Source organism: Palaemon carinicauda, chromosome 2, assembly GCF_036898095.1.
Source record: "Palaemon carinicauda isolate YSFRI2023 chromosome 2, ASM3689809v2, whole genome shotgun sequence".
In the NCBI taxonomy this organism is placed as follows: Eukaryota; Metazoa; Arthropoda; class Malacostraca; order Decapoda; family Palaemonidae; genus Palaemon; species Palaemon carinicauda.
In genome coordinates this window covers 119434229-119460014 of record NC_090726.1, presented here as the reverse complement: position 1 = coordinate 119460014, position 25786 = coordinate 119434229, and the positions used below count along the sequence as shown (strand labels likewise).

General features: G+C 37.5%; 1 protein-coding gene across 4 annotated transcripts in view; it reads left to right on the top strand.

Moving 5' to 3' along the window:
- Window positions 1-25786, top strand: part of LOC137626633 (putative glycerol kinase 5) — a 512079-nt gene that overhangs the window by 438647 nt on the left and 47646 nt on the right. For 3 of the 4 annotated variants that reach the window (XM_068357669.1, XM_068357663.1, XM_068357656.1), the window contains exons 9-10: window positions 7551-7655; window positions 24081-24175. In XM_068357669.1, coding sequence (XP_068213770.1) covers window positions 7551-7655; window positions 24081-24175 — 200 coding nt within the window. The remainder of the gene's footprint in view (window positions 1-7550; window positions 7656-24080; window positions 24176-25786) is intronic. The other variant, XM_068357673.1, reaches the window with a different exon arrangement.

Sequence of the window (25786 nt, the reverse complement as noted above, 5' to 3'; positions counted from 1 at the left end):
AATCGTCTTGGAAAAAGTGGGTTGCTTTCGTTAAAGCAAAAGGACCGAAAGAAATTTCAATAGACTTCTGTCTGTCCTTCTTTATCCACCTTCATGAACAAGGTCTGGCCGCCAACACGATAACTACTTGTAAGTCAACCCTGACTAGACCTCTTCTATACACCTTTCAAGTGGACCTGACGAACGAAATCTTTAACAAGATCCCGAAGGCATGCGCTAGACTTAGGCCTGCAGCTCCTCTGAAGCCCATTTCATGGTCCTTGGACAAGGTCCTACATTATGCTTCATCTGTGAACAATGAAGATTGTCCTCTCAAGGATCTAACCCAAAAGGTTATTTTCCTGTTTGCTATAGCCTCAGGGGCTAGAGTTAGTGAAATAGTAGCCCTATCAAGAATTGAGGGCCACATTCAGTTCACAGAAGTGGGAGAACTGAATCTCTTTCCTGATCCAACCTTTCTCGGCAAGAACTAGCTACCCACTAAGAGATGGGGTCCCTGGAGAATCTGCCCTCTGAAGGAAGATGTCTCTCTGTGTCCAGTAGAGTGTCTAAAGGTCTATCATCGAAGAACTTCAGACTTCAGGGGAGGACAGCTTTTCAAAGGAGGAACTTCAGGATCAAACTTATCCCTAAAACAACTGAGGGCGAAGCTCACTACTTCATTCGCTGAGTGGATCCTGACAGTACACCCGCAGGTCATGATCCAAGAAAAATTGCTTCATCACTGAACTTTTTCAGTATATGGACTTTGAGCGTCTTCGCTCATATACTGGATGGAAGTCATCCAGAGTGTTCTACAAACACTATGCAAAGCAAGTGCACGAACTGAAGCATTACGTGGTGGCGGCAGGTAGTGTATTAAAACCTGTAATCTAGTGCTGTGATGAACAGTGAATTGATTGGGACTATCAATTAGGGTGAAAAGGTGTTGACACTTCCAGTGCGATAGCTTTTAAGTGGGTGTCACCATGGTGACACTAAGACTGTTCAAAATCTCAGGTGTGGAATTATTCAGATAACACTTGTGCCGTGTGTACATAGTACACAGTGTTGATGATATACAACAATTACAGAAAATTATATTACAAACTTTTATCAAAATTTTCAAACTTCAGAGTAGCATTAATCATTTCTTCCCTTTCAGGGAGAAAAGCCTTTTCTGTATACATTGTACGTATAATTCCCTTAACATGTTACACTCGTTATTCCATTTGGTCATTTATTCAAAATAAATGTCTATCAGAGTGTAATTGCGTCTTATTACGCCCTGCAATTAGCACAATAAATATGGCCAGAGTTCTTTTACCTATTTAACTAAGTAAATCTCATATTATTGTATGCTTACAAACAATGGATGTAGTTGATACTTATTTGTTCCGACAACATATACAAACCATGAGACTTTTGTATATCTATTTGATACTTATGTTTGTTCATACAATATATGCAAACCTTGAGACCCTTTTCTACTGTCTAGTATGACTCTTCCCTGCAGGGGGCAGGAAGCCCTAACATTGTTCCATGATTAGTGGTAGTGACGTATAACGGTAACGTCATATGTCTCAATGGTCCGGATGACCATAGAAAAAATTGTTCCAAGGTTAAGGCACTTATGAAAATCCACAGATACAGTACTTTCAAATAATTCTCTGGTACACTTCCAGCAGGACGACATGGCTTGAGCCCAAAAAAACGGATGTTGAAGCAAAGCCCTTTTTCCGTATAAGAAAAAGGCTTAGGCAAGATCCTTCCCAAAACTACTATATCTGTAGCACCATGCTCAATGCTACAAGGAATCAGCGCTATCTTGGAGCCATGTAGTAGTATGGGCAGAAGGGTAACCTTGATAATGGCTCCCCTTCAGTTTAGCCACTTTCTCCCTCGAAGTGAAAACGCTATTCGGGGTGAAGATTGCTATGTGTCGTATCAAGATATACGTCCCCTTATTTTATGCGATATCCTTAAGAGATATTTTAGGGATATTCGTGCCAGGAGTTAGAATTCTGGAGACCTAAAGGTCAATTCTGTGGGAATATCACTGTAGCCAAATATCCCTTAGAAAACTACCAATAGGAACCTTCCATCAGGACGACACGGCCATCTCACCCAAAATTAATCCGTTTTACCACACTTATAACAAGTGATATTAAGCTTCTGCACGTCTTTCACAACACCTGAAGGAGGACAATTCAACATTCTACACATTCTGCTTTGGAATAGTACCACTGGTACTTTTGCTGTAACTATTGAACTTGTTCCCATAGTTATTACCAGGCTTGTTGAGTCGGTACCAAAACCTTTCGACTCCTACTCCGACTCTGACTCCTCTCTTTTTGGTACCTACGACTCCGACTCCAACTCCTTTATATAATATTTACTCCAAAGCAATTATATCCTATTAATTGCTAGAAACCAAATAATTTTTTATACTAGATGTTAGTATACCATTGACATGTCTGTGGCTAAGTAACTGCCTTTCCTAAATAAATGTATATTGTACAGTCCTAGTAGAGTGAAATGAAACAGATGACGACATAGATATATGAAAAATAAACCCGCACTCATATCAAACAAATGTTGTATTATGAAGAAAGCTGGCTCCTCTTTAGTGGACATTTTCAATATTAAGTGAAAATTGAAAATTCGAATTAATCTTGTATAGTGTTATGAAGTCACTAAATAACTTAATAGATAAGATCACACGCATGAAAAAATGAAAATTATATGACTGAACTCTTATGGAATTTAATAAGACTTAAACATTTGTTCTTAGGAACAAAATATCCTGTCAGATCCTTCTTCATCGAACACCTTAGATCTGATCTGATTATTTTCAGTGCAGAAAAGTCTTTCAACACTCACTTGGGTGTGTGGCATTGGTGTCAGAGTTCTAGCTAAAACATGGATGATCTTTGGATAAGCTGGAATGGTTTCTTTTACTGTCACTTTCATAGGTGGATCAAATTTCTATTTCGATCAAAGCATCAGAAAATCTTGTTTTAATTTCATCATCTTGGTATCTGGTGCATCTTCGCTTCGATGATGCTTAACATGTGTTTGTTCTATTTAGTCCAATTAGGAATCAAAGTCTACTTTTGCACCATCAGTGCATTTAGTTTCTTTGGCTGGCGGTTGAGGATCCTCTGGTTCGTTAATTCCAGTTTCTGCTAGAAGCTTTGACATACGTGTTGCTAGTTCATAGAGTGCCTCTGTTCCTCTAGAATTTTGTTTCTTACATGCCATTTTATGTAGCACTCATGCATTCTTATATTTCACCATACTCACAAAATTTACAATTTTACACAAAAGACTATCGACTTACAATAATATACTATATAATTTATCATATACGTTTTAGAAATATACGATAAATGAGAAAATCGCAAATCCAAGTCAACTGCGCTCTCTCTCTCTCTCTCTCTCTCTCTCTCTCTCTCTCTCTCTCTCTCCCCCCTTCTTTATAAATTCATATCTGCAAACATAATCGAAGACATGATTACCTTTGAATGCATGAGTGATAGAATGTAATGAACTATTCTGTTTGAACTGATAAAATCCCTTTTTATGAAAGACACTTGTTTGCTAACATGAACACGCTCGCTTACATTTTGTTACTGTATAAGCGTAATCCAGGAAAGTTTTTTTCTCGTCCTTCCGCAAACTTCGGAAATTTTCATTATAGTATTCAGGGGTCATCTGATACACTTGCAGCACGCTCCTCTTAACTACTTGATACTCCTTCCTCTGGTTCTGAGACAAGGCAGGATACGCGCTGCGTCCTTTTCCAATAAGGACACTGCAATAACACTGGCCATTTACCTTCTGGCCATTCCATCATCGACACGACCGTTTCAAAATGATCGAAGTACTTGTTGGGAGCTTCTTCCATGAATTTCGGAATCAACCTCTGTGCATTCGCCACATCAAACACAAGATTGTACACAATAGGGGTCACACCTGTCTGAGATGACGGCAACCTCACACGAGCATTCAACAATTCCAATTCCCTTGCATGTCTTGCTTCTTCTCTCTCTTTTTCCCATCTTGCAATTTCTCTTGCTTCCATTTCCCTTGCATGTCTTGTAATTTCTTTTGCCTCTTCCCTCTCTCTTTCTTCCCATTCCTCCTGTGCTGCCATCATCTTCAACTTAATCAAATTTTCTTACGCTGTAATTCGTCTAATCTCAGCCTCTACATTCATTTCTGCTTTCATTTCTTCAGTTTGTGGGTGATCTGATACTTCCTTCTCTACAAATTCTGCTTCATCCTTCTCCAAAAGGTCGCGAGGTGCTGCAATATCTTCTTCCGGCAACTTTCCTGAGTTTATCAAAGCTTCTAAGGCTAGACACTTGATTTGGGCTTTAATCACTCCACCAGTTGCATGGCCACCACATGCCATTAAAATAGCGAGCCCCTGAGTTTTAGTTACATCAGCTTCCAACAATTCCTGAACAATTGGGTTTTCCAAAAACTCCTATACATTTAATTGAGCCATTTTCTACTTTACTAAAATTTATCCTAACAATACACAGAATCCTATCAACATTAAACTGGTCAAACCTTTAATCAGAACATGGCTCTGTTATCACCAATATTTAAGGGGACCGTCCACTATGGTGTTTGACATAATAACTTTAGAAAATTGAAAATCATTTTATTGTTTCTATGTATGCAGAAACATCTCGCATATGCTCTCCAGAAGTTTCAGCCAATTATTTTTACAAATAATGAAGATAAAGCGGTCTTTAGAGGATGATGTCTTCCTTGCTGCGTCATCTGGATGACTGACTTTGACAGAATCGTCTTAGTTTGTTTATATTTGCATATGCTAGATATATAGCAATTTTTTTTCACTTATGTTTCGAAATCTCGTACATTTGGCAGAGATGGAAGGTATTAAGAGAGGGTAGGTGAACGCAAACTACGATCTACGAGAATACCAGCCAGAGTTTCCAAAGTCATATAGAAGTTATGATGTATGTGTGTTAGTTTACTTACAATTCATATGTACATTGTGTTTTCATAACGTCCTCGTTAATTTTATAACAAAGCCAGTGCTACCCAAGGTCAGAGAAAGAACAAAAAGTAATAAGAGAGCAAAGAAAAAAAAACAGGAAGAGCTGGAATCATGAAAAAGAGTACAAAGCTGGAACATTTTAACTAAAACTCTGGCAAAAATGAGAGGCCGCTGGCAACTCATGACACCCTCACACCAAGTGTATTAGTAAACTTAGAGTTTAGATATCTCGTTTAGGGGGTCTTCATGTAGGAATAAACAATAAAAGTACAAAGAAAGGTTATCATAATAATGTTATTTTAATTTTTCTAAGAAAAAAGCAAAAATTTATAGCCGATCTTTGGGAGCTCATAACTCAAAAACATACTTATTCCCACTTTGGTACATTTTTCTCGGTTATTTATTGTTCAGTTTTAGAGAGAACAATATCATTGAAAAAAGGAATAAAAGTCCCATCAACGCCGACATCTCTCTGCCGTGGCTGAATACAATTGCCCCCTTTAACACGTCCCTTGGAAAATGAATCCCGTTGCCGATGCCCTGTCAAGAAACATGTTGGCCGCCGGTCAACTGGGATTGGATTACAATGCCTTGGCTGAAGCTTAACGACAGGATCCAGAGTATCAAGCGTGTAGGACATCCTTCACATCCCTTCATTGGGAAGACGTCCCCCTCGACGACTCCAACACCACCCTCTTCTGTGACATCAGTACTGATAGACCGCGACCGTGGATTCCTGCTCCCATGTGCCGACAGGTGTTTGATTTCATTCACGGCCTTTCACATCCCTCGTGCTGTTCTACTGCACAGCTGCTGAAGACGAAGTTCATTTGACACAGCATTACTAAGAATGCTAAGGATTTGGTCCACCCCTGTACTTCTTGCCAAACTTCCAAAGTACATCGACACATGTATTCAGGAGTGGGCACCTTTCCTCAACCTCAGCGTCGTTTCGCCCACATTCACGTTGACGTTGTAGGCCCCCTATCCACATCACAAGGACATCGTTACCGGTTTACCGTCACTGACCGGTCCACTCATTGGCCTGAAGCCATTCCCATGGAAAATGTCTCATGTACATCTGCCTTACTCTCAGGATTTGGTATCCCTGAGCATATTACTTCTGACAAGGGTACCACTTTTATTTCTCAATTGTGGACATCACTAGCGAATCTCATGGGTATCACCCTACATCAGACAACTGCCTACAACCCCGCTGCCAATGGAATGGTTGACCATTTTCATCGCACCCTCAAAGCACGCTGCAAGAACTCCAACTGGTTTACTCAGCTTCCCTGGGTCCTCCTGGGACTAAGGATCACTCCAAAAGACGCCCTGAACGACTCGGCAGCTGAAATGGTGTATGGCGACCCATTGGTCCTCCCTGCCAATTTTTTTCCTTCTGCAACCTCCTCCGATGATCTCCAGTACATACATCACATCGTGGGAAAATTACTCCATGCTGCCAGACTTAAAAGCCCCCAGCGAAGCATCACATACCGGCAGACTTGCACTCTGCAACGCACATCTTCCTAGGCAACGACATTAGCAAGCCACCGCTAACGCCCCCTTACACGGGCCATTTCCTTGTGATCCGACACAATCCGAAAGCATTCCAACTAAACATTCTGGGTAAAGAAGACTGGGTCTCCATTGATCGTCTAAAACCTGCTTATCTCCTGCCAGATGACCCACCTACAGTTCGCCTCTCTAGATCAGGGCGCCCTATTTAACATGTACAGTATGTCATTTTTAGAAAGGGAGCCATGTACCACCCGTGTGTCACACGATCGTACATAGTAACGACATTTCTCTTTTCTCATATATATTATACTTTGTATCTTCGCTCTCCCCTCGCAATGACAGCAACTTGCATTAACCTGTCTGCTTACTTCATTGTTAACTGTTAACAGAACCGGTTGCTGGTTTGACAAGAAATAGCATGTTTGTATTTTGTGACCTTCTTACCGGGACCTAGTGTGTATATATACTCGATATGTCTGTAATAAAGTTACTCAGTTGCATTCATCTCGCCTTTGACTCACAACCTATTCTTGGCTCGTCACAATGCTGCACTTCCCGCCTCATCCTTCTACAAGTCCTAGGTGAAGGTCAAAGTGGCTACTCAGTGAGCTAGCAGGGGAGGAGTGGCTTCCATCATTAGCCGCCAGTAACTACCTATACTGTACCTCATTATAAATTTCGACTGCAGAGTTTCTAGCTTCACTTAAATTGTATTCAGATTTGTATAGTTAGGAAAGATCATCATCATCATCATCATCATCTTCTACACCTATTGATGCAAAGGGCATCGGCTAGATTTTGCCAGTTGCCTCTATCTTGAGCTTTTGATTCAATACTACTCCATTCATCATCTACTTCACGCTTCATAGTCCTCAGCCATGTAGGTCTGGGTCTTCCAACTCTTCTAGTGCCTTGTGGAGCCCAATTGAACCTTTAGTTAGGAAAAATACTTATTACGATACTTTTAAAAATATGGAATTGTTACATAATATATATATGTCTTCCTCAGGAATCTATCCCGTTCATGGATGGAAAGATTCAGAAGGCTTAATACATATGGCAGAGGCATCATCCAATGACAATGGAACCGTTATTGAATGGGGAAAAAAGATTGGTAAGTTGTTATTTTTACTGTAGCATATGTGTAAAGTTCTTAACATTGAATGAAATAAGCATTTACTTTGTCTATTTAGTGTAACTTTTACTAAAACTAAATAAGAATATTTGTTTGTCTCTTGAGTGTGACCTGCTATTACATTGAATACGATGAGCTGGTGAGAGTACCTATGATTTTTTTGAATAATGAATGCTATTGCTTCACCCCATTTTTCTTTATCTGTATAAAATATTATTACTTAATTCGGGAACTGAAAAAAAAGATTTATCTATTGTTGAAATACAGTGTGAAAATATACTGAAGATAGGTAAAGTAATGAAGTAAGTCCTTTTCAATTATGTCATTTAACTCCCAGTAATCTTCTGAGGGCTTTGGTCTCAAATCTACAAAATCTGTTAGATATTGTTTCATTGTCATAACATTACTCATGTCCATACAATAACACCAATCTCACCAAAATGATAAATAACCAGATTTTTATATATAATTTCAGGCGATTTGATTTCCAAACTTTACTTAACCACTTTGGAGTAGTTTATGTTTTGTCAGAGAGAACAGTATTTCAAATAATCCATCTTCATAAGATTATCAGTTAGCCATGGGTGCTTCACACAATCCACGAAGGCAGAACACAGGAAACATTACCTTCACATGATCAGTTTCAATGTACTGGTTTCATATTTCCTTGTATTTTATACTTTCGACGTAGTTTATCTTCACATTTTAGATTTTGCACTATCTATAAAATTCATATGTTTTCTAGGTTTTAGTATTTGGACCTATTATTTATTATTAATCTTCTTTTTTATATTTTTCTAATTGAAAAGGTATCCTTTTTATCCATTATATTAATCAAATTAGGTCATAATTTTATTTTCCTCAATTTAAAGTTTGGTTTTCATTTTTTAATTAACTTTCGAGAACAGCGAGCCATTGACCCATCACTAGTATTTGGTTTGTATGGGCCTCTTTGTATATACCTTTAATAATTATCATACTGTTATATTTTGTGTTTGTAACCATTTAAGCAAGCAGTAAATTTTAATTTGTTTTTCTTTTCTATTGGGTCTTTCTTTGGCTTATGAAATCCCTATAAAAAAATTACTTGACGTACCGTTAATCACTATCCTGCCAATACTTAAAAGACATTTACTCCCCAACTCTCTAGAACTGTATTTTTTTGTTTCTATCATACAAAACCAGTGGGCATTAGAAGGATGTTAGTCTTCTATGTACTATAGATTTGTATGCTAGAATGCATACAAATGTAAGCATTTCAGATGTGTTCTTATAAGTCGCAAACCTAACCAGCTAGTTCTTTCATTGAACAGAATCCTGAGATTTATAGTATTTCTTATGCCAGATCTTGGTTGAAATATTTTTCATTGATCTTCAATTAGTTCAGTATGTATGCTCCTTGAAATTTGTAGAATTCACCTCTCAAATTTATTTGGGCTTACTCTTTAAGACTCAAGCTTGACTCGTTGGGCTTTATAATTTCCTCCTTTTTTTATGATAAATGTACTGGTAGAATTCTAATCATCCTTTGCCTTGAAATATTCCCGGTTATACCACCCATTACATACAGTAGTTTTAGACATGCAGCTTATTCTAATGGTCTCACCCTTCTTTATATGAAGTTCAGTTCCATGCAGTTTTCTGGAACTTTTGTTCCTGCTTTGGTCAAATTGTTGAGTGATCTTCCTAACCATATAGATGTTTTGTTTGAACTGTAGCTCTTCAAACTTGATGCAAGTTCTTTTTCTTTTGAGCAGACTTTTATGATTCTCATTCCATAATCTGTATGGTTGTCATTTATTTTACTTTGTTACTCATCTTGTTTTTCGTTGCTATTTTTCTTCTATGATTTATTTTTCACTTGTTATTTTTTCCAAGTAGGACATTGAGCTGATAAGTTTAGATTAGCTACACCTGACAATTATGATATTAGACCTTAAGTGGGTATCTTTAATAGTGGAAAGCCATCTAGAGTTATGAATTGATAGCGCAACATCACCAAAGATTCTTATGATACCTGATGCCAGAATCAAGGTAGTTGGTAGAGGCCATGTGTGGTCTTCATCTCATGTGGACAGTGGAGGTCTTCCTATGATAACATTCTTCATAACAAGTGACCAACTTTTCTTCATACATACACATATTTACAATGTGAAGTATAAGGTTTAATACTATGTGGCAACTTAAGGACAATGCTTTTTTAGTACAAACTATAAAGAAAAAAATTGCACTACGATTGCTGCATACTGTACAACTCAGGAGAGTAATTGGTGGGCTACCCTAAAATCTGCACTCTTTGGTATAGACTTAACAGTTTCTCCTCTACTTAAAGGAGATGGTTCTACCTCACTATTTCCAAAAGAAAAATGGATCCTTTTTGGAGGGGTTTGCCTTTTTATCGGCACCTCTTTAGTTTTTAATTTTCTTCATTCTATATCAGTGATTTTCTTTTCCCTTTTTTGGTGTATATATATATATATATATATATATATATATATATATATATATATATATATATTATATATATATATATATATATATATATATATATATATATATATATATATATATATATATATATTTATATATATACATTTTTTTTCTTTTTCTATTCCTTTTATTCCTTTTTCCAAACATGGTGCTCTTTTTAAATCTGCATGCCTTTGGCATTAAGCTATCTGCCATACTTTTGACAAGGCAGGCCGTTAATGTTCAAATAGAAACTGCACCTGCAGTTTTCATTCATCAGCTCACTCCAAGTTTGATGCTAAAAGCCTTTTGTGCCTTTATACAGAATCCTTCTAGAGAAGATGTTTGATTTGACTGGTTTCTTTTAAGAATGAAGGCACTTAAGTTAGTGGAAGGCATTGTCAATTATGTATCCTGTCCAACGTAGCTTGAGCATCTGGTTTTGATGACTGTTAGTTGTATGACACAAAAAAAGAGCTACATGGAAACGAGAGTAAGCTAAAGTAGAGGATATTCTAACAACTTGAAAGAAAAAGAAATGCACATGAGCAAGACATATAATGAGAATAACAGACAATATATGGGCATTAAGAATAACAGAATGGGTTCCTAGAGACTGTAAAAGAAGCAGAGGAAGGAAGAGAAGACGATGGATCGACGAGCTAAGGAAATTTTGCGGGTGCGGACTGCCGCAGAAAGGCCATAAATAGACACAATTGGAAGGGTATTATTCCAAATCTTGACCTCCCCTCCTCCACTTGGAGCCTTTAGTTTATTCAGCACCTTCAGATCAATAATTCTTTGTGAGAGTTCCCAGCTTAGTCCATCCCCCATCTAAAATGCTAATCAGGTTATGTGGAATTAAGGGGTTTGTGATGAAAGCATAATTTTTAAAAAAGAAATTCCTTTAATAAATAGGAACCCATTACTTCAATTGAACCGCTCTACTCCCAACCCCACAGTTCGAATTTGAATCAAACTTCAAACTACACAAGTGATTCACTGAACTATTTTGGACAAAATGGAATATAGACACTCGCTGCAACTTCCCTGATCCTTCTGATATTTGTTTGGGATTCTTGCAAGAGGAACAACAAAACCATTTTATATAAAGGCTATGGGAAAAGTTGATTTTTTCAAAATTTATGCATATTTTCTATTTTTATTATAATTATTTGCATCGATGTCAGTTACTTATGAGCATGGGGCCATAATACCAGCAATTTCTTAGTAAATAGCAGGATATTATTACCATGTTAGCAAAGTTAGGTAGAGGTAATGTTAACCTGTGTCTGTTTATAGTTTGTTAAAATATTATACTTTTGATTAGATGCTATAGAGATAGACTACACTCTTGGTTACAAAGAAGACCTTTTCCCCTAGTGCAAAGTGTTACGAGGATTTCCATGTAACAGAAACAAATGCATATAAATATTATCAATCCCATATTATTGGTATGATGAATAACTGTTAATGGAGTTTCAACACATAGGATGTAAAAGTCAAGGTCACAATGATGGTTATATATATTGTTTGGGTGGAAGCAAAACCAGAATTTTAATTATATATATTTTCTATACTCAGTATTCACCTTCTAAGACTAAAGTCTTTAAGTTTTTCATTGAGAAAAATGAAGGCATACTTTAAACTAAGGTTAACCAAATAAACTGTAAATTCTTATTTACACCTTATCTTTCACAGTTTCTATTGGACTTGCCGTCCTGTGTATTCTAATAAAAACCAGGATTATTTAGAAGCCTTGGATAAACTATTTAAAACACTGAGCCATAGTCAACACTGATAAAAAGAAGCATAACAAAATGCACTACCATTTCAAGTCTTTTGTGGATAACTTCCCTTTCCTTTACAAAATTAAATTTTTATTTTTATGATATCTGTAAATGTTTTCTTAGACACATCTCTTATTATCAGTTTTCATTCCTTGTGTCATATGTATGTTGATTAACTGAACTTTTTCAAGTCTAAAAGAGAACCATTCTATTGAAGAGTGTATTAAAACTTCCACATAAAGAGAAGTGTTGTAGCTGAATTACTGCATTGTGTACCTAAACCTTTTATTATTATTATTATTATTATTATTATTATTATTATTATTATTATTATTATTATTATTATTACTACTACTACTACTACTACTACTACTACTACAAGCTAAGCTATAACCCTAGTTGGAAAAGCAAGATGCTATAAGCCCAAGGGCTCCAACACGGAAAAATAGTCCAGTTAGGAAAAGAAACAAGGAAATAAATAGACTACAAGGAAAGTAATAAACAATCAAATTTATTAATTTTTAAAGATATTAACAACATTAAATTACATCTTTCGTGTGTAAACTATAAAAACTTTAAAAAAAAACCAAGAAGAGAAATAAGATAGAACAGTGTGCCCAAGTGTTCCTTCAAGCAAGAGAACTCTAATCCAAGACAGTGGAAGACCATGGTACAAAGGCTAAGGCACTACCCAAGACTAGAGAACAATGGTTTGATGTTGGAGTATCCTCCTAGAAGAGCTGAAACCATAGTTAAAGAGTCTTTCACCCTTAACAAATGAAAGTAGCCACTGAACAATGGCAGTGCAGTAGTTAACCCCTTCAGCGAAGAAGAATTGTTTTGGTAATCTCAATGTTGTCAGGTGTATAAGGGCAGAAGAGAAAGCAGAAAGAATAGGCCAGACTGTTTGGTGTATGTGCAGGTAAAGACAAAATGAGCTGTAACCAGAGAGATGGATCCAATGTAGCACTATCTGGCCAGTCAAAGAACCCAATAACTCTCTAATGGTAGTATCTCAATGGATGGCTAGTGCCCTGACCAACTTAATACTAGCCTCCTTTCTCTGACTTGAAACTAAATCTCTGTGACTTTGTCACTGAATTCTTAACTAGAAACAATATGTCATTTTAAGAAAATTGACCTAAAAGTCCAAATTTATAAACAAATTAAGATTGTTACTATTAATATATACAGTGCCGGTCCTATTATCATACAACTTACATCTCTCTGACGTATCACTGCCTGTCCTCCCAAGAAAGGGTATGAAACACAGAGTGTAACACCTATTGTAGAAATGAAGGGTTCTGAAATAAAGTAGAGAAATAAAATCAGCATTCCATCGGCAAAATCTCTGATTATAGGAGCCAACGTGCAGTCTATCAAGACCTGTATCTAATACTAATGTTAATAGCTCTTCTGTTAATGATAAAAATTAAACCATCATATCTGCGAGATCTTTTTAAAGAAAACCTTCTCCAAATTTCAAATGAGAGAACCTTTAGAAAGTAACATTACTTCTTATTTTACCCTAATCACTTTTGACAACTGTAGGGAATTAAAAAATAGATAGCCTGAATACACTCTCAATCCTGAAGAAAATAAGTTACAGTCAGTCCTTGCTCTTCGAGAGGATTTGGTGACAGAGATAGGCACAAAGAGCGAGAATCCGCGAATACTGTACTTGCTGCCCTATTATTATTATTATTATTATTATTATTATTATTATTATTATTATTATTACTTGCTAAGATACAACCCTAGTTGGAAAAGCAAGATGCTGTAAGCCCAGGGGCCCCAACAGGGAAAATAGCCCAGTGAGGAAAGGAAACAAGGAAAAATAATATATTTCAAGAACAATGGCATTTAAATAAATATTTCCTATACTGTATAAACTATGAAAACTTTAACAAAACAAGAGGAAGAGAAACGAGATATTACAGTGCAGTAGTTAACCCCTTGGGTGAATAAGAATTGTTTGGTAATCTCAGTGTTGTCAGGTGAATGAGGACAGAGGAGAATCTGTAAAGAATAGGCCAGATTATTTGGTGTATGTGTAGGCAAAGGGAAAGTGAACTGTAACTAGAGAGAAGGATCTAATGCAGTACTGTCTGGCCAGTCAAGGCACCACATAACTCTCTAGCAGTAGTATCTCAACGGGTAGCTGGTGCCCTAACCAACCTACTATCTATTCCTAGGGTGGGATAACTCCTAACCCTACCATGTAGCTGCCCATTGCCTAAATGCTGTCGATTAACACACCAAGTACTGCATAAGATTGTTTTTACTTGGTTTTTATCACTGTTCAGTATAAGTATTTTGTAATAACATGAAGATATCTACAGTGCATGTGCATATTTGTACACTACATACTGGATACGGTAAGCCTATGGTACAGTACATTGCATAACACTACAGTAGTCATCTGGACACTTATAACAACAAAACATTGTTGATCCTATCTAATAAAACACTTTACTGATACTGTAGTGTATAATACTGTAGTATATGTACAGTTCTATCACTACAGTGCAGCTTAACTGTATTGTAAATATTCACTGTTTTTGTTCGGACGACCCGCTCCGTTTGACAACTCACTGTACACGTAGCCTTCATTTACATATTGTAGAGTACAGTTCATGTAGTAATTTATGTACAGTACTGTACAGTATTGTTAATAAACAATACTATATATTACTGTAATACTGTACTGTGCAATATGTATATAATGATACTGCATTTAAGATTAACAAAGTGTACATATTTTATACAAAGACCACTAACCATTTTGGTACTAAGTTCTATGCAGCAGTCTTGAAGCATGATGCAACTCGTAATGCGTTGTCTCTTGTGCAATACTGTAGGGAATCATACATCTGCAGTATATTACCCGGTGAATATAGGTAATGTCTAGGAGTATTTACTACTGTATAAGAATACATAATTTTTCACATGAAAAAGTGATTCTGCTCAAAAAGGACTGAAGTGGGAGATGCACTGACGATTAGAGACAATGCACGACTGAAGCTAAGTTAATGTGAGATGAGATGCTGTGCTGGGCTGAAATTGATATCTTTATTGGCCATTGTTACAGTTAAAATGTGTTATAAACATTAATAGTTCAGCCCAAGCGAGCTGGGTGCAAAGGAGTATGGACTGTTTTAAAATCATCTGGCCCTGAGAGTACATCTAGCGAATCCGCAAATATATGATATTTTATTTAATAGGTTATACGATTTTCTGTGTCACGAATAAGCGAAATCGCAAAGAATGAACCTGCACAAAGCGAGGGCCGAAGGTACTCCAAGATACAGTACTTGATATTACTAACTTTTCATGTATGGTTTAAACCTTCATAGCCTACATAGATAATTTCCTCTAACCAAAACCAAAAATGTTAACAGTATTTACTAAGTAGAATTTGTTACCTAACAATGGATGGTTAGAGGCTAGAGGCAGTTGACATATCTCCTTTATCAAGGAACATAGCCACTGAACTGGGAGGAGTCTTCCCTAAGCTAGACTAAATAAAAGAAATACTTTCTCTAACATAAGAAGTTGTGAGTGATTGGCATAGTGTTATAAATTCTACTAGTCCTGCGGCCATTATGGCGTAAAACCTTCTAGAGAGGAATCCTAATGGCCTCCCACCATTATGAAACAAATCCGCTGGAGGGGGAAACTCAAAAGACTAGTAACCACTAGCTTATAATCCTTGGTTTCTCTGGATTTCCCCAGAACAGAAAATGAGCTTTCATTTTACTCTTTGAACTCTAAGGGGACTGTCCGCTATGTCTTGCATTTTTTTTTAATTATTCAAAATACATAATTTCCACATACAGTATGTTTTAGAAATATATAATACCTTCATCAAACAAATATTTCAAGACGTTTGAACAAAAACTTTTAGATTTATTAGCAAAAATCATTATATTTTTTTTTAATTAAAAATCATACCATGAAAACTATATACAGTAAACCGAATAATTGTGTGACAGTATTTTTATTTTCCTTTTACATTTTTTAATGATTTTTTTTTATTCTCTTCGCCTAGATGCAAAAAAAAAAAAAAAATCACGAAATGTAAAGGAACGGAAATCGAAACTCTGTCACACAAATTATGGGATTTTTACTCCTCTTTTCAATTATATCTTTGTCTAAGATTGAACAATAAATAACTGAGAAACGGATATCGACATGCGAATAAGTCTGTATTGGAGTTATAAGCTCTCAAAGTTTGGCTATAAATTTATGCTTTTTCTCAGAAAAATAAAAATAAATTTGTTATGATAACCTTACTTTGTACTTTTATTTCTTATTCCTACATGAAGGCTCCCTAAACGATGTATTTAAACCCTAAGTGTACTGATACACTTGGTGTAAGTGTGTCATGATTTGCCAGCGGCCTCTCATTGTTGCCAGAGTTTTAGTTAGAATGTTCCATCTTTGTACTCTTTTTCATGGTTCCCTCTTTTCTTGGTTCTTATTTTTTTTTTTTTTTTTTTTTTTTGCTCTCTGCTTACTTTTTGTTCTTTCTTTGACCTTAGGTAACTTTGGCCTTGTTATAAAGTTCACGAGGACATTGTAAAATCACAATGTACATATAAACTGCAAATACATGTGCATTATAACTTCTATACGTCTTTGGAGATACTGTGTGGTCTTCTCATAGATCATAGTTTGCCTACCCTCACCCAATGCCTTCCATCTCTGTCAGACATACAAGATTTCGAAACATAAGTGAAAAAATCGCCGTATACTGTATATGCAAAAATAAACACTCAAAGGCGATTCTGTCAAACTCATTCATACAGACGACGCAGTTAGGATGACATCATCATTTAAAGACCACTTTATCGACGACCTGTTTCTGCATATGTAGAAACTCGTTTTTTTTTTTTTTTTTTTTTTTCCAAGTTGTTTTATTATCCACCATAGTGGATGGCCCCCTAAAGCTGATCATGAAACACACTTACATGAATGTGAAGCCTATGTACTCCTCACAAGATTCCTAGAAAAAAAAAAAAAATTGTTTTTGGCACTAGACACAAAGAAATTTGCATCATGATCACCCAAAACAAATTCCTAAGCACATCAGTGTAACTATTGCTAACAATCTGGAGAAGTCATCTTAAACCATTAGAATAATTATAAAATAGACAAAAAACCTGTCTGAATACTGTATCAACAGTTCAGGTACTTGTTAGATTTGATTACACAAGATTTGCCCTGTTGGACAATTTCTCCCAGTCGAACAAACGGATTTTGACATAGGAAAAATCTATTTTTGGGTGAGATAGCCATTTCATCCTGATGGAAATTCTTCAATGGCAGTTTCTACTTGGGATATTTCTGCGAGTGATATACCAGAGAATTTTAACTTAGAGGTTATCACGGAGTTCTAACCTCCGGAGCGAATATCCCGAGAGTTATTGTGTATAAATCAGGGAGGTGTTAATAACAAGCCATGATTATCCTTCCCTGAATCGAGTTAACCTTGTCTCAAAGGATAAGAAATAGGGTAGAATATGTGGGCGAGAGAGCCATTACAATTCACGATCTCAATGTGTTACAACTAACACGTTTCCTGTTGAACCATTCCAGGAGCAGCCATCGCATGACGCAAGGCCCCACACTGAGACTTGGGAGAGGATGATATGTTTTTTTGGGCTCAAGCCATCTCGTCCTGATGGAAGTGTACCAGAGAATTATTATTCTCAGTTGTGGATAGGAGAGTTTTAACACTTTAAACCCCATAAACATAAGCATACTTCCCTTAGCATTGGTAACTATGGTACCAAATCATGAGTGTAAGCGATATGTTTGTAAAAAGTAGGAGCAAAGGAAATCAATAACAATCTTACTCAATGTGAAGAAGAATTTTGTCTCCATTAGATGAAAAGACCGAAGTCTTTAAAATAACGGTTAAAAAATTGAGATGCACTACTTTTATTTCAAAATTTCATACATGTAACAGTAAGCAATGCAGCATTATATACAGTAGATATATACAGAAAACCGAAGTTTTTCAGGCCCCAAAATTATGTAACAGAGTATTAAAATAGTAACACTCATGACATGAAAAGAAAATATCACCTTTGACTATTTACAATAATAAATAGTACATTGAAAATAAGAACATTAGTCCCCTTGCACAATGTAGAGAAGTCCCAACCATACAGCTCACAATAGTCCATGCACAACACTTAAGAAGCTGGTTTAATCACACTACTAGCGGCAACTACAAAGTGTTTGATCTCTTCTAACTGACATAAGTAATGTTTGAAGAACACTCTTGAAGATTTCCGTACTGTGTAAGCCTGTAAGCCTGCAAAGGACATAGATTCGAAGAAATTTAAGGAAGAGGCAACTTTTCTAATGTCATGACCTGATGGTATACTATCAGGGTCAGCCTTTCTGATGAAATAGATGAGTTTGGACCTTAGCTGTTACAGAGAAAGATTAGATCCTGTCGTCTCCCGTTAAAAAAGTTGACTGCCTTTAAAGGCCCGACTCTTTAACAAGTAGTTCTTAAGGAACTCCACGGGGCACAGAGAGGGGCTCTCCTGTACTGGAACAATCTTCCAAGGCTGTCAACATTTCGTGGGAAGTTCGTTTTTCACAAGAATGCAGGATATGGGTAAAGATTTACCTCCCCCGATTCCGAGAATTCAATGTGGCCATCATCCTTTAAAAAGGCCACAATCTCACTGACTCTAGCTCCAGAAGCCATAGCAAGCAAAAAGATAGACTTTTGAGTAAGATCCCTTAGAGAGGCAGAGGTGTTATCTATCGAAGAGGCAAAAGGCAGGACTTTATCCAATGACCATGAAATAACCTTGTGAGGAGCATTAGGTTTCAATTTAGCACAAGCCTTTGGGATCTTATTGAACAGCTCGCTATTGAGTTCAATATCACAAGCATAAGCAATGGTCTAGTTAGTGCCGACTTACATGAGGCAATAGTGGTAGAGGCCAGGCCTTGATCATGCAATGAGATAAAGAAAGAAATACAGAAGTCCTAGAAATAGAAGAGGGCTGATGACTTTTAACGAATGCAACCCATTTTTTCTAGGAAGACAAATATTGTCGTTTCGTGATGTTGGACTTGTGCTCTTCTTTCCCTCGCAACTCCGATTTTTTTTGAGTCGCAAGGGCAAGAAAATCTTGAGCTGAAGGGTTTTTGTTATCCAAGAGAAAGCGAAGACAGTCTTCTGTTGAACACCCTGGGACAGCACTGGCGATGGTAGAGGGACTTGGAGAGGTTTGAATTCCAGAAGAAGAGGATACCAATTGCTCTTTGGCCAATTGGGAGCCACTAGAGCTGCTCTTTCATTGAAAGGCCGCAGTTTGGTCAGGACTTTCATTAGGAGGTTGAATGGTGGAAATAGGTAGATATGAGACCACTTGTTCCAATCCAGAGACATCGCATCCATTCCAGTCACTTCTGGATCTAAGTTTGGAGCTACATACCGGGGAAGCTTCTTGTTAAAGCTTGTAGCAAAGCGATCGATTTTCAGTTCTGGGACTTGCTTCAGAATGAAACAGGAAGATTTTGCATCCATAGACCATTCACCTTCAAGGTGAACTGCTGAGAGATTCCAATTCCTCCACTTTGCGTAAGTGAGGATGGCTAAAATCACATGGTTGATCTGAGGAGACCTGGAGCCCTGTTTGTTGACACAGTGGACTATCGTCCTGCTGTCGATGACTAATTTGATGTGTGATTTCATCTTTGGGTTCATTCTCTTCAGAGTCAGAAACACTGCCATAGCTTCCAGAATATTGATGACAAATTTCTAAAATGTGATTGACTATGGACCCTGTAATTTCTTGAAAGGGGAGTGCCCCCCTGCCAACCTTGTTCCAAGGCATAAGTGTTAATTGTCACAGATAGAGGAGGAATACTGTAGAGGGACATGTGTCGATAAACTCTTGGCAGTGGACCATAGCTTTCGCTGCTTTCACAGTAAGATAGGAGTTTTGTGGCAAAGATCTCTCCGAACATTTGATGCCTTTCTTCTTCAGATTCTGTTGGCATCTTTGAGTCTTGTTTTTAAAATTGGGTCTGTCACGGCAGCGAACTGCAGTGAACCAAAGACTTTCCTGTTGCCGCCTGGTGAGTACTTTTGAACGGAGTAGGCACCTGACAGAGTTTGAGATTTTCTTTTTCGTGTCTTTTGGTAGAGAGAGGGTGTGTGACTTTAGATTCCAGCGAAGCCCTAGCCACTGGAATTCTTGAGCTGTAGATAGCCTGAACTTTTCAAAGTTGATCTGAAAGCCCAGAGACTGTAGGAATTCATGACTTCTTGAGCTGTACAAAGACACTCCAACATCCTTGCAGCCCAGACCAGCCAGTCGTCCCAGGTATACCATCACCTGGAGGTCTCTGCACCATAATTGTTGGACTAGCCTCGACTAGCTTCGTTAAAATACTTGAAGCTATATTGAACCCGAAGGGCATAGCTCTAAATAAGTAGGCCTTTCTTGCCAGTCTGAAACCAAATTAGGGGGAGAAGTGCGACCTATCAGAAGATGCCAATAGGCATTTGTAAGATCTATAGAGATGGTGTAGGCCCCCTGGGGTAGTAGGGTTCATATTTGTGAGATAGTCAGTATCTGGAACTTGTTGCTCAGAATGAATTTATTTAGTGGGGACAAGTCCAGAATAATTCATAGAGTGTTCGAATCTTTCTTAGGCACGCGGAATAGCCGCCTTGAAAGTTCATGGATTTTGTGCAGCAGATGACTACCTTCCAGAGAAGATTTTGTACATAATCCTCCAAGAATGGGGTTGTGGATTGGAAGAACCTCTTGAACTGGGGTGGTTTCTGTCTCCATTTCCAGACTAGTCTTTTTGAGACTAGCTCAGGGATTGAACTCCCATCGATCCCTGAGCAGGCAAAGTCGTCCTGAAGGACCTGCGTTTTTAACCATCTTGCCTCTATTTCTTCGGCCTATAGACTGACCGCCCTTTCCAGACTTTCCCCTGCCACTGGCGTTCTTTTGAGTTCTGACAGGGTGAAATGTAGTAGTGGCTCTCTCATACACCGGGTTGAAGGCTGGACACTGTGATACAAACTTCTGGGGAACTGTTTACACAGTCTGAGGGAAGGCCGCAACTGGGGCTGTCTTGACAGCAAAGGATTACCTTTCCTTAAAGAGTCTTCTAGGCTTCTTGCCCTTGGGCTTGGTTCTTCACCCAAGGTCTTTTTCATTTTAGAGACCATACCCCACTTTTCTATAAGGTTCTTAATTTCCTGAGCCACTTTGTCCATGACTTCTTTAACCAATTTCTTAGGGGAAGAGGTCTTTCCCCCAGATATTGGAGTCGATCAGCTTTCTAGGTTCATGCCTGATCGTAGCAGCGACCAGGACATGTTCTCTACATGCTCTTCTGGCTAGGAAGAAAGCATGAAGATCTCTATGAAACATGGTTAGATGAGTCTTTGCTAAGACTGGGAAGAGATCAGATTTGGAATAGGTTCCAATACGCATTTCTAGATGAGATTGGAAGGATAAAGAGGCAGATAGTCTCTCTTTAGTTTCCAATTGTTCCCTTAATAGGGATTAGGGAATTCTAGGCAGTTTGTCATTAAACTGCTTGCCTCCGATGTCTTTATCTAGTTTTCCAACAGTAAAGGCATGTTGGACATCCTCCCAACTTTCTGAATCATAAGGAAGGGCTAGGGAGACAGGTTTGCACTCCTCTATCACTGGCAATGGTTTTCCAGCCACTACTGCTTTCTTTACAGCCTCTAAACTTTTAGAGGCAAAAGGAAAGACAGTATCTTTGGGGGCTACAAAAGTGGCCTCCTTCCTGCCAAAAGCTGAAAATTGGGTGTTAGTGAATTCGACCGTCTTTAGCTCCTTAACCAAAAGAGACCGAGCCTTGCTATGGACCAAGCTGATTGTTTCCTTAGAGATTGTATCATTCATAATGGATGCTTCTGTGTTAAGCCTTACATAGCAGTAAGGATAACTATTGATCGATGGGAAGAATTCCAAGTCCGGGACTGGCTTGGAACCCAACCTCTCTCCAATGTGGAGGTACCCTTATTTAAGGACATATGCTCAGCATAACCCCAAGGGTTCTTAAGTGTGCATTCAGGTAGGATTGAACTTGGGCGAGCCTTAGAAGTATGTGCCTTCTGTAGAGCTTCTATTCTCGCCATTAGTTCCGCTTAAGAACGTTCATCTTTGGCGTTTAGGTTTTCCATGAAGGCTTTCATGGACGCCATTAATTCCGATTGCCTTGCGTAGGAACAGGGGTCGAGGTAAAAGCTGGGGCCTGAGCAGTAGGGATGGGGGAACAAGCTAAAAAAGTATTGGGAACTGAACTCACCCGAGGTACATCCAATGACTCTTCAAAGGCTTCTGTGGTCAGCAGGATCCTCTCCCTCTCTTGACGACACAGAAGAAACTGTTGACATGTTTTTGGTGTCCTGGCTCATGACTTACAGAGCATCCCGAACTTCATCATCCACATGATCTGCTGGTACCGGTGGGAGTTGAACCATCGGTAATTGGTGACCAAAAACAGCTGTCACCTCGGCCTTGGGAAAGAGGAGGTCCTTTAGTTTCATAGAAGGAAGATAAAGGGCACCTTGTTGAGAGCTCTTCTGAAAACCTCTAACCCAGTGACGGAGTGTCTTCCGACTCCATTCTTGCACGTCCAAGGAGACGTCGGTGACGTGGAAGCCGGTATGAAGGAGGTCTTTTTAAATCTGACTGTCAGTAGGTTCCCAGATTGCAACTGACCCCTTGGAAACACGACAGTCCGCAGGTTTCTGGCAAGTCTTGTGGCCACAGGGCAACTTGACCTTCCTGGTACAGATGACTGTTCAATTAATCCAATCTGGACCTCTATGCATTTACCCCATGAGCCCTGTTAAGACAAGTCATAAATAAGTTCAGGGTATAAAAGAATGCAGGATGATACTGATAGCTCTTTATTAGCAAAGAGAGTGTGAGTGTGGCTCCTGCACTTGTGGCCACTACAGTCAAATCTACCACAAGCACTGAATTACAAGTTATTTCTACTCAAGCGGAATTTACTTCAGAAAATTCTGTACTTTTACCACTGCCAGAATTAGTGATTAAGATTATGATTAGGCTAAAAAATTTGCCTAGATATTTATGTAGTCCTTCTTTAAATCTCATTGTGGGAAATGAATCAAAAGAATTGGTATTATGCCCTCTCAAAAAATTAGATGCCTACCTGAAACGAACGTCAATAGTAAGGGCTAAAGTTGAAAATTGGTGTTGTGGAATTAGAAGACCAGAGACAGCTTTATGTATGAATATTATGGTCTTTTTATTAAATCTAATCATTATTCCTCATGAAGAATTAGATAGGAGAATTTGGCCTCTGTCAAGCTTTATGTGACATAATATTAAGGGCATAGCTTCATCTTTTAATTTTCTTATGAATGTATCCAAGAAAAATTATCAAGTACAGCATAGTGGCATTTTAATTCAGTTCTGACATCTTGTTATTTAAAGGATGTTCAGATCTGTCTAGTTTTCTGTCCCTTAAGTGCCAGTAGGGACTATTTTACTGTAGTTTGCATAGATAATCCATCTTTTATTTACAAATCAAGGTAGTAAGTTTTTATTAAGTGTAAAGGGGTCGTTCGGTTAGTGTTGTTAGGTCCTTTACATAAGTAGTCAGCAAATCTCATTCCTGCTCTGTTTGTTGGAGTTTTATATTATACTTAGGATGGTGATGGAATAAGTATAAGTTTTTCTTATTTCAAAGTGATGTCTTACAATGGTGGAATTCATATTTTTTGTGCCCTGTGAATAGGTTATAAAGACTGAGTAGAGATAAGCCTTAGGTTACATTATGGGGTAGAAGTTTTTGTATAGGATAGAGGTAAAATCCTTTTTCTTAAAGTTTTATGATCGAGAGCTTGAGCTTCAAAACGGGTATAACACATAGAAATCAGATAAATATTTAAATAATGAATTTTGTTTAACAAATTACATAACTGAATCTCATTTATTTACAATGATTCTTTTTCAATGAGGCTAGTTTAATATCTCTTCAATAGGATTTTCTTATGTATATGTTAAATCAGAACAATTCAAGAAAGAATTTGGCAATTAAAATGTTGAGATTACATCATATACGTTTTGTTCCTCAGGTTTATACGACAATCCTGCTGAAACATCTGATTTGGCAAGTTCTGTGCAAAGCTCCAATAATGTTTACTTCATCCCAGCTTTTAAAGGACTTCAGGTATGTTATATAAATTTAGAGATCTTTACTAAATTGTCTCATTGAATGAAATGCAGTATACTGTTGTATAGCTTTACACAATTGTCGGCTTGCTTTTGAAATATCTATGCATAACTCTGCTGAAATGTGTTTCAAATCAACATAGTAGTTTTATTGATTTTGTAATAAGGTTTAGGCAGTATGTTCATAACAGTCCCCTTACCATTAATTAACTTTGCTTGATTGCTGAAAAGAATCCCAGGATGCATTCATCGTTTATCAAATACTAAAAGGAAATGAGTGACAGCCAATATCCGTATGCATCCAAAGACAATCCACCTTCCTAATTCATGATTTGTTAAGTTGATTTAACGGCTTGGTCTTCCAATTGCCCCAACACCTTTTGGATTTTATTTTTTTAGAATTGCTATTATTTATTCACTTTCACCTTTCACATTAATTTTTGTTTCTGCCATTAGTATTTGATGACTTTTCTCAGTTTTTATAATTTATTTAATATCTAATTCTTTTGTTTTGAAGCATTAGCTGGACTTTTACTCCTTAACTTAGATTGGCATCAATTTTGTCACTTCTTCCATATTGGCAGTGATATTTTGTTTAAGGTTGATTATCTTTCTTTTTTACTAAAAAATATTTTGTCTAGATTTGCGCATCACAAGGAACTGACCATCCTTTGATGTATCTAGCCAATGAATCCTCCATGGATTTAGTCTGTCATGAAAAGAGATGACACAATGGACCCTAGTCCCGGGGCGTAGCGGAGTGCTAAGAATCCCCCGGTTTATAAATACTAAAGAAAAATTGAAAATAGGTAATTGGAATGTTAGAACCATGAATCAGTTTAGGAAGTTCCAGCAAGTGGAGAATGAATTTATGAAATATAGTTTGAATTTCTTGGCCCTAAATGAAACACGTTGTAAGGGGATTGGTAAGGAAACTTTAGACCAAGGCAATATATATATCTACTCAGAAAGATCAGATAGAGTTGGAAGAAAAGGGGTAGCAATGATGATGACACCAAGAGCAGAAAAGGCATTAACCGAGTGGAGAGCTCTAAATAGTAGATTGTTACTAGCAAAGTTCAGATCAAAGAAGTGCAATATGAGTATTATAGTTTGCTATGCCCCAACAAATGATTCCCCTGAAGAAAGGAAAGGTGAATACTATGAAGAACTGCAGAGGATAATAGATGAGATCCCTGAGAGAGATAGGAAATTTGTGATTGGCGACTTCACAGCTGAAGTTGGAAGAAATAATCAAGGGATAGAGAATATGATGTGTGTCGGGGGTTTTGACAAAGTTGCAAATGAAATTTTAGCATATTGCATAAGTTTCTGTTCAGCAAAAAATCTTGTCATTGGAGGTACTCTTTATCGACACAAGAACATCCACAAGTATACATGGACTTCACCATGTGGTATTTACAAAAACTAGATAGATCACATTGCCATGAATAAAGAGAGAAGGAGAGCTCTGAGAAATGTGAGAAGCTATAGAAGTGTGGATATAGGTAGTGATCACCAGTTCCTCATTGCCACACTGAAATTAAAACTGAAAGCACCCAACAGAAAGATGGATAGAATACCTAGGTTTAATACAACTAAGCTTTTA